Genomic DNA, 12,151 nt, shown 5'->3' on the forward strand with positions numbered 1-12,151 from the left:
TCCCAGAGACCCAGGAGGAGGCACCCAGAGAAGGTCCTCTGGGATGGGTGCCCTCAAGGAGAGACGGGCTGAGACATGGATGATCAAGGCACACTCAGAGCTGGGCAGGGCTGGATGGTGCACAGAGAGGAGTGGGGGCTGCCAGAGGTGGCATCTGGGAAGCTTGTCCTTCAGCAGGCCTTGAGCCAGACTCTGGGGTAGGGACAGTGAGGAAAACCGGCCTCAGCCACATGGGGCTGCAGTCCTGGGGAGGGGAGCTTCTCGGGGCATGGTGGGCACCACAAGGGAGGTGGGTCCTGTGTGGGAGATGAGGGGAGGCTGCTTTGGTCTTGTGGGGTGGTGGAGCATTGGCCAGGCTGCAGGAAGGGAACCCGTGCAGGGCCTCAGCTCACACCTGCAGCTGGTTTTGCTTTTGGAGAAGATGGTTCCAGGTCCAATTCTCATAAGGCTCTGCAGATAAATTTAACCACAAATCCAGTTTTTATAACTTGCAAGAAGGTAGGTTTTGGTAACAAACCTTGAGGCGAATTTATCTGATTGCAGCACCGATGTGTGCAGATACACTTTTCTGATTACTTTACGACCCTTCTAGTGAACACAAGCTAATCAACTGCAAAAGAGGATGAAGTCTGGGTAATAATTTTTACTGCTTTTTTCTAAACTTATTTATGATGCAATCACACAAGGCAAAGCATGAGGCGGCGGCCGTGCTGGGACAGTGACGCTGCAGAGTCCCAGCGGCCGTGGTTTTCGCAGGTGGTTAAGTTGGGCTGTCCACGGCACCCAGGGGGCCACAGGCCTGACTTCCTGGCTTTTGTGTCTCAAATGCAGTGGCCTCGTGGTCTATGCGGACGGACCCCTGAACTTGGACCGCAAGGCAGAAGACATGTCCGAGCTGTTCCGGCCCTTCCACACGTTGCTGCGGAAAATAAGGTGGGGATAGAGATAGAGGAGATGGGGGAGGGGAGGGGGACAGGAGGGCCACGGGTGGGCGCTGAAGTCATGTTTAGCTGCTGCCTCCAGGTCCTCCAGGTCCTCCTCCTCTCTGTGAGGAAGGATGGGCCGGTTAATATTCCTGGTGAGCGGGGTGGGGGTCACAAACGACCCATGGGGGTCACAGAGTCCTGGCTCTTGCCTCTGCCTGGGCATTGCATGGGGTGGGCGCTCTCTTGGGCTGAGCTGGGGGAGTGAACCTCACACTTCCTGACATGGTGCAGCAACAGCTAACTATCCCCACTGTCCCCACCATTCCCATTGTCCCCACCATCCCCACCGTCCCACTGTCCCCACTGTCCCCATTGTCCCCACCGTCCCCAAAGCGCTCGCTTTTGTTGGAGTCGTGGTGCTCTACCTATGCCTTTTGTCTTTAGTTACTGGTTTACGTCTGTGTCCACATGGGGGACCCCCCCTTTTAAAACATGATGCCTTCCCTTCATATGGGCCAAGGGCTTTGCTGGGTGGCCTGAGCCGACAGAACCCAGCTGTGGCTTCCTGGAGGGATGGGGGCCACATGAAGCCTATGGCCACATGTCCTCCGCGTGCCACCCTGGCTCTGTGGCCTGGGACAGCTCAGTATTTCCTACTACAGCCCCTGATCACTGCAACCAGGTTTCCTTCGGGGACGCAGAAGCCTAGAGCCCTGCCCCATGAGGGCCAGAGGTCCTGTGAGTCCAGACAGTGGAAAGTGACCCCATGGGCTATGGGCTGCCTGTCACCTTTGCAGATGGGGTTGTGAGCTCTTGAGGCCTTGGCAGGTGGTCCTTGGTGTCAGTGGGCTGAGGGGCAGGGGTGCTTGGTTCAGTCCATGTTTCATCTGGGAGATGGCTGTCGTTGCTTCCCACCTGCTTTGGGGGGATGGGAACTCTGGACGTGGAGGTCACAGTCCCATCCTTCCTCTAGTGACATGAGGGAGACCACAGCAAGGAGAGGCACAGACGCCACCTAGACTGGGAAGGCACATGCGCCCCCCCCCACCCCACATATGGGGGTCTTACAGGAAAGGTGGCGCAGGCACCGGGCCGTGGCTGGAGAATGAGCCTCCTGGGCAGTGTGAAGCCGGAACGGGGCCCAGGCCACGCAGGAGTGGAGTGGACGTCCTGAGAGCATATCCGCCCTTGGCCTACATGGGCAATGGAGAGGGGGATGAAGCTGAACGGGCTGGAGGCAGAATGCTGTTGAGGGATTAGTGCTGGGATTACAGGAGGACCACCACGCCCAGCTAATTAAAAAATTTTTTTGTAAAGATGGGGTCTTGCCATGTTGCCCAGGCTGGTCTTGAACTCCTAGGCTTAAGTTTTCCTCCCGCCTTGGTCTTCCGAAGAGTTGGGATTACAGGTGTGAGTCACCTCACCTTGCGGAAAGCTGTGTGGATAGAAGGTGACTCTGCTGCCCACCGTGGGGCCCTGATGTGGGGAACCTCACCCATGGGTAGGGCAGCTGGGACCCGATGTGCACCCACAGGCTGGCCCTGCCGCCCCGACAGAACTGCTGTTTGTGCCCCCTGCCCACCCACGAAGAACAGCGAGAGTCCATGGATGAGCCTGCACCTCCTCCAGCGTCAGGGTTTGAGGACTTACCTGTTACTGTCCACGTGGCCTGACATTGACAGAGCTTCAGAAACTGCCAACTTCAGCTGAGGATCACGTGCCACCCTGGAAGAGGAAAGCCGGAAAGAGGTGTCCGAGTAGAGCCCTTAAAAGGAACCTGCAGTCTGTTGTAAAATCATTGGCAAAAAATAGGAAATTTTTAGAGTGGATATTTTAATATAGGCAATATATAGGAAATATAGGCAGACACAACCAGGCAACTTCATGTCTTTTTAAAAGCTGGACAAAACTACTGCTTTGGGAGAGATAGGATGCCCAGGCTGTGGTGGCCAGTTCTCCAGCTGCAGCAACTACAGAAAATCTGCTGGATACATTTGAAAGATCCTGTTTTTTATTTTTGAGACAGAGTCTCGCTCTGTCGCCCAGGCTGGAGTGCAGTGGTGCCATCTCGGCTCACTGCAAGCTCTACCTCCCAGATTCACGCCATTCTCCTGCCTCAGCCTGCCGAGTAGCTGAGACTACAGGCGCCTGCCACCATGCCCAGCTAATATTTTGTATTTTTAGTAGAGACAGGGTTTCACTGTGTTAACCAGGATGGTCTCGATCTCCTGACCTCGTGATCCACCTGCCTCGGCCTCCCAAAGTGCTGTGATTACAGGTGTGAGCCACCGCACCCAGCGGTTTTTTTTTTTTTTTTTTTTTTTGAGACAGAATCTCACTGTTTCCCAGGCTGGAGTATAGTGGTGTGATCTCAGCTCACTGCAGTCTCTGCCTCCGGGTTCAAGAGATTCTTCTGCCTCAGCCTCCTGAGTAGCTGGGATTACAGATGCACGCCACCATGCCTGGCTAATTTTTATATTTTTATTTTATTTATTTATTTATTTTTAATATTTTTAGTAGAGACAGGGTTTCACCATGTTGGTCAGGCTGGTCTTGAACCCCTGACCTCATGATCCGCCCACCTTGGCCTCCCAAAGTGCTGGGATTACAGGTGTGAGCCGCCGTGCCCAGCCAAAAGATCATGCTTTTAAAGGTACCTGAACTGTGGAAGTGAGGACTGGGTGAACTAAGACCCCAGGGAAGGGAGCCTTTTAAGGTGAGCTGCAGTCTACTTGGCTGTTTTTCCCCAGGGAAGATTTGATGATTCCAGGCTCATCCAGGGCCCAGGCTTCCAAGGCAGAGAAGCTCTGCTGGAGAAAGAACATCTAATCACAAGGGCTGGTGGAACAGTCTGGCAGCTTCGGGGCATTCAAGCAGCACGCCTGCCAGTCCTGGAGAAGCAGGAAATACAGGCAGAAAGCCCCCTGACAACAGGCTTCCTGCAGTTCCCAGGTGCTTAGGAACAAAAGCATGCCTTGAGGCCAGGTGCAGTGGCTCACACCTGTAATCCAGGCACTTTGGGAGGCCCAGATGGGTGGATCACCTGAGGTGAGGAGTGTGAGACCAGCCTGACCAACATGGTGAAACCCTGTCTCTACTAAAAATATAAAAATTAGCAGGGCTTGGTGGTGGAGGCCTGTAATCCCAGCTATTTGGGAGGCTGAGTCAGGAGAATCACTTGAACCCGGGAGGTGGAGGTTGCAGTGAGCCGAGATTGCACCACTGTACTCCAGCCTGGGTGACAGAGCAAAACTCCATCTCAATAAAACAAAGAAACAACAACAACAACAACAAAAAAGCATGCCGTGAGCACACTCCTAGAGATGTTTGCCAGATTTTGAAGTTGCATGTGACTGGAGGCTGAGCTGGAACTTGGAAGGACAGAACTCAGTCTCCCGCAGACTTTGGGGTTTGAGAAGACAGAGAGCCCAGCAGACTCAGAACTGCAGTAACCAGACCTAAGCTGCAGCCAAGCCTCAACCTACTCCGTTTCTGAAGGGAATGCAGTAATGGACCTCATGCTGTCAGTCTAACAGAGAAAGGGGCAGTCCTCTCTGGTGGAAAAAGCGTCGTCTGTAACCTTTATGATTCTTTTATATCCAGTGTCTGTCATATAATCCAAAATTGCTTAAAATGTTGGCTGGGCACAGTGGCTCACTCCTGTAATCCCAGCACTTTGGGAAGCCAAGGCGAACGGATCACCTGAGGACAGGAGTTTGAGACCAGCCTGGCCAACACGGCAAAACCTCATCTCTACAAGAATACAAAAATTAGCCAGACGTGGTGGTGCATGCCTGTAATCCCAGCTACTTGGGAGGCTGAGACCAGAGAATCGCTTGAACCCAGGAGGTGGAGGTTGCAGTGAACCAAGATCATGCCACTATACTCCAGCCTGAGTGACAGAGTGAGACTCTGTCTCAAAAAAAAAAAAAAAAAAGAGACAAGAAAATATTGTAATCCCAGCACTTTGGGAGGCCGAGGCGGGCAGATCACAAGGTCAGGAGATCAAGACCATCCTGGCTAACACGGTGAAACCCCGTCTCTACTAAAAATATAAAAAATTAGCCAGGCATGGTGGCACGCACCTGTAGTCCCAGCTACTTGGGAGGCTGAGGCAGGAGAATCGCTTAAACCTGGGAGGTGGAGGTTGCAGTGAGCCATGATTGTACCACTGTGCTCCAGCCTGGGCCACAGAGTGAGACTCCATCTCAAAAAAAAAAAAAAAAAAAAAAAAGAAGACAAGAAAATATATAAATATATATATCTGATAGTTTAGAGAAGAGCCAGAAAGTGGATGCAGACTGCTGATGATCCAGATTCTACACCCAAGAATGTGAACACAGTTCTGATTAATATGTTAAAGAAAATAGAAGGGGGGCAAATTAGATAAGAGGATGGAGAATTGAACAGAGAATTGGAATCTATCCACAGAGACACAACCAAGCATGGTGGCATGTACCTATAGTCCCAGCTGCTCCGGAGGCTGAGGCTGGAGGGTCACTTGAGCCCAGGAGTTCTAAGTTCTAGTGTGCTATGCTGATCAGGTGTCTGCACTAAACTTTGGCATCAATATGGTGACCTCCTGCAGCAGGGAACCACCAGGTTGCCTAAGAAGTGGAACTGGCCCAGGTCAGAAATGGAGCAGGTCAAAACTCCCGTGCTGATCAGTAGTGGGATTGCACCATTACAGTAGAGTGTGAATAGCCACTGCACTGCAGCCAGGAAAACATAGCAAGACTCCATCTCGAAAGAAAGAAAGAGGGGAAGGAAAGAAAAGAAAGGATGGAAGAAAGAAAAAAATGACATTCTAAAGCTAAGAAAATTCACAATTTGACAATAAGGACACAGTAGATGGGTTTAATAGCAGATTGGACCCAGCAGAACATAGAAGTAGTCAGTTTGAGGATAGCTCAATAGAAGAGACCCAAACTGAAGCTCAGACAGGAAAAAAAGAGGGAAACAACAATAAGAAACAACAACGGAAAACCAGAATAGAACATAAGAGATGTGTAACAAACTCCAAAGGCCTAAAATACATAATTGGAGCCCCAGAAAGAGAGAATAGAGAGAAGGGGCAGAAGCAATATTCAAAGAAGTAATGGCTAAACATTTTCCCAAATTCCAAAAGACAAAAATCTCTAGCCACGGATTCAGCAAGAAAACTACCAACAGCCAACCAGCATACCTGGGTATATCATAGTGAAATTGCCAAAAACAAAGACAAAAAATTTGACAAGCAGCAAAGGAAAAGGACATACTACTTTGAAACGAACATAAGATGGATAGCTGTCTTCTCAACAAACAAAAACAATGGAAGCTGACCAGCAGTGAAATAACGTATATTTAAACTGCTGAAGGAAGTCGGGCGCGGTGGCTCACGCCTGTGATCCCAGCACTTTGGGAGGCTGAAGTGGGAGGATCACTTGAACCAGGAGTTGGAAACCAGCCTGACCAACATGGTGAAACCTCATCTCTACTAAAAATTCAAAAATCAGCCAGGCATGGTGGTGCACTCCTGTCATCCCAGCTGAGACACGAGAATCACTTGAACCCAGGAGGCGGAGGTTGCAACCAGCGGAGATCACGCCACTGCTCTCCAGCCTGGGCAACAGAGGGAGAATCTGTCTCAAAAACAGACAAAACAAAACAAAACAAAAACTGCTGAAGGAAAATAGCTGACAATCAGAATTTTATAACCAGCAATAATATCCTTCAAAAATGAAGGTGATATTTTGCCTTCATGAGTTATTCCAAAACACAGAACTGAAGGAATTTGTTATCAGCAACCTGCACATAAAACAATTAATTGGAGTTCTTCAGAAAAAAAATATATCAGATGGAAATGTAGAAATGCTGCAGAGGCCAGGCGCGGTGGCTTCTGCCTATAATCCCAGCTACTGCCTGTAATCCAGCACTTTGGGAGGCCAAGGCAGGAGGATCCCTTGACCTCAGGAGTTTGAGACTAGCCTGGACAACATAGTGAGGCTGTCTCTCTACTTAAAAAAAAAAAAAAATTAGCTCGGTATGGTGGCATGCCTGTAGTTCCATCTTACTCAGGAGGTTAAGGTGGGAGGATCATTTGAGCCCAGGAGTTTGAGGTTGCGGTGAGCTATCGTTGTGCCACTGCACTCCAGCTTGGGTGACAGAGAGGCCCTGTCTTAAAAAGAGTAATGCAAGAGAGACTGAAGAACATGGTGTAGGTTAATATAAATGAATATTAACTGTACAAAATAATTGTAGTGTCTGTGGAGTTTAAATTATACATAGTACTAAAATTCATGATACAAGTAGCAGAAAAGACAGAAAGGGGTAAATGGAATTTTAAAGTTGTATTGGAAATGTGATTGAATAAATTATATTAGAATGTGGTCAATCAAGGATCACTATTATAATATTAGGATAACACTAAAATAATAAAGATGAATAACTAGCAAATTCATAGAAGGAAAAACATCCAAAATAAGGTAAGAACAGAGAAAGAAAAGATACAACAAATGGACCAAATAGAAAAAAATAATTAGATGAAAGATACAAACCTAACCACATCAGTGATTACATTAAATACGAATGGACTAAATATTCTAAGTATAAAACTAAGTTTACTGGTCTGGGTTAAAACAGCAGCAACAACAGGAGCTTGTTGTTGGGCTGTTGTTGCTGGGCTCAAACAATCCATCCACTTGGGCCTCCCAAAGTGCTGGGACTATAGGTATGAACCACTGCACTCAGCCTCCACATACTTTTAAGAAGAACATAAGGCTGGGCCTGGTGGCTCATGTGTGTAATCCTAGCACTTTGGGAGGCCGAGGTGGGTGGATCATTTGAGGTCAGGAGTTCAAGACCAGCCTGGCCAAAATGGTGAAACCCAGTCTCTACTGAAAATACAAAAATTAGCCTGGCGGTAGTGGCGCATGCCTGTAATCCCAGCTACTCAGGAGGTTGAGGGCAGAGCGAGACTCTGTCTTAAAAACAAAACAAAACAAAACAAACAAAACAGACAATTCAGTAGGAAGATGTCACAATCCCAAATCTGTATGTATGGGCTGAATAACATAGCTGTAAAACTTTTGTAAAGCAAATAACAGAAATATAAGGTGGAATAGATATAGCAGGATACTTAGTATCTCTCTATAACTGATGGAACTAACAGGAAAACCCTTGAGGATGTAAGAAATCTCAATAACAAAACCAACAAACTTGACCTAACTTACATGTGTCACAGTACATCCAACAATTGCCAGAATTCATGTTCTTTTTTTTTTTTTTTTTTTTTTGAGACAGAATCTCACTCTGTCGCCCAGGCTGGAGTGCAGTGGTGCGATCTTGGCTCATTGCAACCTCTGCCTCCTAGGCTCAACCGATTCTTCTGCCTCAACCTCCTGAGTAACTTTTTGTATAGATTCCAATTATCTGTTTAAATTTTTCATCCTCTTATCTAATTTGTCCCCTTCAATTTTCTTTAACATATTAAAACAACAACAATAAAAAACTTAGTTGGGCATGGTGGCACACGCCTTAGTCCCAGCTACTTGGGAGGCTGAGGTAGGAGGATTGCTTGAACCCAGGAGTTTGAGGGTGCAGTGAGCTATGATTCTGCCACTGTATTCCAGACTGTATTCCAGTCCGGGCAACAGAGTAAGACCTCATCTCTTTAAAAAAAAAAAAAAAAAAAAAGGAACATAAGATGAGGCCTAAGCAGTGCTTTGAAGGAAGCTAGGAAAAATAAGTTTAATACCTCAAGAAAACAGGAGGAAAGAAATAATAAAAATAAGAACAGATGTCAATGAAATGCAAAACAAATGTATAGTAGGGGAAAGACAAACCCAAAAGTTAGGTTTTTTGTTTGTTTGAGACAGAGTCTAGCTCTGTCACCCAGGCTGGAGTGCAGTGGCATGATCTCGGCTCACTGCAGCTTCTGCCTCCCAGGTTTAAGTGATTCTTCTGCCTCAGCCTCCCAGGTAGCTGGGATTACAGACGCCTGCCACCATACCCAGCTAGTTTTTTTGTATTTTTAGTAAAGACGGGGTTTCACTGTGTTGGCCAGGCTGGTCTTGAACTCCTGACCTCGTGATCCACCCACCTTGGCCTCCCAAAGTGCTGGGATTACAAGCGTGAGCCATCATGCCTGGCCTCAAAAGTTTGTTATTTTAAAAGATTAATAAAATTGATAAATTTCTAGCTGGACTAGTTCAAGAGAAAAAAGATAAAACATAAATCACTAATAATATAGATGAAAAGGAGACATCACCACAGACCTTACAGATATTAAAATGATAGGAAGAGGATATTATAAACAACTAAATTTGACAATTTGAATTAATTGGACAAATTCCTCAAAAAAGCAATTAAAGCTAACAGAAGAAGAAATAGAAAACCTTTTAATCCAATATCTATTAAAGAAGTTGAATTCATTATTTTAAAACCTTCCCACAAAGAAAACATCAGGCACGCATGGCTTTCCTTATGTATTCTTCTAAATATTTAAAGAAGAAATAACACAAGTCTTATATAAATTCTTTCAGAGAATAGAAAAAAAAAGACATTTTCTAACTTATTATTATTGAGACAGACTCTCACTTTGTCACACAGGCTGGAGTGTGGCGGCACAATCTAGACTCACTACAACCTCTGCCTCCCAGGCTCAAGTGATCCTCACACCTCAGCCTCCTGAGTAGCTGGGACCGTAGGCATGCACCACTATGCCCAGCTAATTTTTGTATTTTTTGTAGAGACAGGGTTTTACTATGTTGCCCAGGCTGGTCTCAAACTCCTGGGCTCAAGCAATCCGACTACCTCGGCCTCTCAAAATGCTGGGATTACAGGCATGAGCCACCATAACCAGCCCTAACTCTTTTTTTTTTTTTTTTTTTTTGATCAGTAAGAGTATAATCTAAACATTTAAACCTGACCAAGATATTACAAGAAACAACAACTACACCAATCTCTCATGAACATAGATGCAAATACCCTTAAAAAGATACAGACAAATGAAACCCAACCATATATAAATAAGATATATCATGACCAAGAGAAATGTACACACATTGCTCACACTTGTAATCCCAGGACTTTGGGAAGCCGAGGCAGGAGGATTGCTTGAGCCCAGGAGTTTGGGACCAACCTCAGCAATATAGTGAGACCTCATCTCTACAAAAAAGTTACAAATTAGTCGAGCATGGTGGTACACATCTGTACTGACAGCTACTTGGGAGGCTGAGATGGGATGATTGCTTGAGCCTGGGGGGCAGAGGCTGCAGTGAGCTGTGATCAGACCACTGCACTCCAGCCTGGGTGACAGAGCAAGACATTGTCTCAAAATTTTAAAAAAAAGAGAGAAATGTATTCCAGATATGCAAGATTGGCTTAACATTTGAAAATCAAATTGATGTTTTGCCACATTAATTTTAAAAATTGGAAGAAAAATCATATAATTTTGAAAGATGCAGGAAAAGCATTTGAAAAAATTTCACACCAATTTTATGATGAAAACATCTCTTAGCAATAAACAAAGCAGAACAAGAAAAGCATCTCTTAGCAAACTAGGAATAGGAGGGAACTTCTTTAATCTGGTCACAGATAGATAAAGATACAGATTTCATCCATGTGTATCTCTGTGTGTGTGTTGTCTATTGTGTGTGTACTATAGCACATATCCCTGAGATTAGGAAGAAGTTGTCTACTATTCACTATCTCCATTTAACATTGTATTGTGGCCTAGCAAGTGCAATAAGGCAAAAATAAAAGGAAAATTAGAAAGTTACACACATTGGAAATGAAGGACTAAAACTGCCATTTTATGTAGATAACGTGATCAAGTACTTAGGAAACTCAGAAGCATCTTCCAACTATTAGAAATAATAAGTAGATTTAGCAAGGTCACTAGGTAAAAGATCAATATACAAAAATAAATGGTCTTTTGTATGCCAGCAATAAATAAATGCAAAATGAAATCAAAATACTGTCTTAGTCAATTTTGTGTTGCTATCACAGAATACCTAAAACTCAGTAATTTATAAAAGAAGGAGGTTCATTTAGCTCGTGATTCTGGAGGTTGGGAGGTACAAGATCAAGTGGTTGCATCTGGTTAACTTCTGGTGCAGACCTTGTGCTCTGTCGTAACGTGGCAGAGAAGCAGGAGGGGAAGGGGGCATGTGCGAAGAGGCCAAACACGAGAGGCAGCCTCACTTCATGACAACCCACTCTTGTGGTAACTAATTTGGTCTCATGAGAAAGGCATTAATCTCCTTAATGACCTAATCATCTCTTAAAGACACCACCTCTAAACACCACCACATTGGGAACTAAATTTCAACCTGAGTTTTGATGGAGACAAACTGCCTCCAAACCATAGCAAATACCATCTATGGTAGTACCAGTAAATATCAAATACGTAAGCATAAATCAAATTAACGATGTCCAAGACCTCCATTGAAAGTTATAAAATGTTATTACCATAAATTTTTAAAGCCCTGGACAGCAGTTCCATTCAGAGAGAGGAACACCTGATGTTATGAAGATATCAGTTATTCTCAAATTAATCTATGAGTTCAATGCAGTCTCAATCAAAATCCCAGAAGCTAGCTAGCTTCCTTCCTTCCTTCCTTCCTCCCTCCCTCTTTCTTTCCTTTTCTTTTTCCTTCCTTCCTTCCCTCCTTTCCTTTCTTTTGTTTCTTCTCTCTCTTCCTTCATTTCTTTCCTTTCTTTCTCCTTCCTTCCTTCCTTCCTTCCTTCCTTTCTTTCTTTCTTCTCCCTCCCTCCCTCCCTTCCTTCGTTCCTTTCTTTCTTCCTTCGTTCGTTCCTTTCTTCCTTCCTTCCTTGTAGAAATTGACAAACTAATTCTAAAATGTATGTGGAGATGCACGGGGCCTGGAATAGCCAAGCAGCAGCAGAACGTTATCTGTTCTTCTCTCGATGGGCTGTGGGTAGTTTCCACAAATAGCGCTGCTGTGACTACCCCTGTGGGTGTCTCCAGGTGAACATATGCTTTTCTGCTGTGTGTACTTCATAAAAAAAGAACAAAGGCCAGGCACAGTGGCTCATGCCTATAATCCCAACACACTTTGGGAGGCTCAGGTGGGAGGAGCTCTTGAGCCCAGGAGGTCAAGGCTACAGTGAGCTGTGTTTACATCACTGAACTCCAGCCTGGGTGACAGAACAAGATCCCATTTCTAAAAAAAAAAAAAAAGAAAAAAGAAAAAAAAGAAAATTGGAGACATCTTCTATTG

The 12,151-nt window shown here is 45.6% G+C and overlaps 1 protein-coding gene across 3 annotated transcripts in view; it reads left to right on the forward strand.

Moving 5' to 3' along the window:
* The window catches only part of ZFYVE28 (zinc finger FYVE-type containing 28), a 153,133-nt gene that overhangs the window by 100,299 nt on the left and 40,683 nt on the right, over positions 1-12,151 (forward strand). For all 3 annotated transcript variants that reach the window (XM_008018101.3, XM_037983195.2, XM_037983196.2), the window contains one exon: positions 832-933. In XM_008018101.3, coding sequence (XP_008016292.3) covers positions 832-933 — 102 coding nt within the window. The remainder of the gene's footprint in view (positions 1-831; positions 934-12,151) is intronic.

This window comes from Chlorocebus sabaeus, chromosome 27 (assembly GCF_047675955.1).
Source record: "Chlorocebus sabaeus isolate Y175 chromosome 27, mChlSab1.0.hap1, whole genome shotgun sequence".
In the NCBI taxonomy this organism is placed as follows: Eukaryota; Metazoa; Chordata; class Mammalia; order Primates; family Cercopithecidae; genus Chlorocebus; species Chlorocebus sabaeus.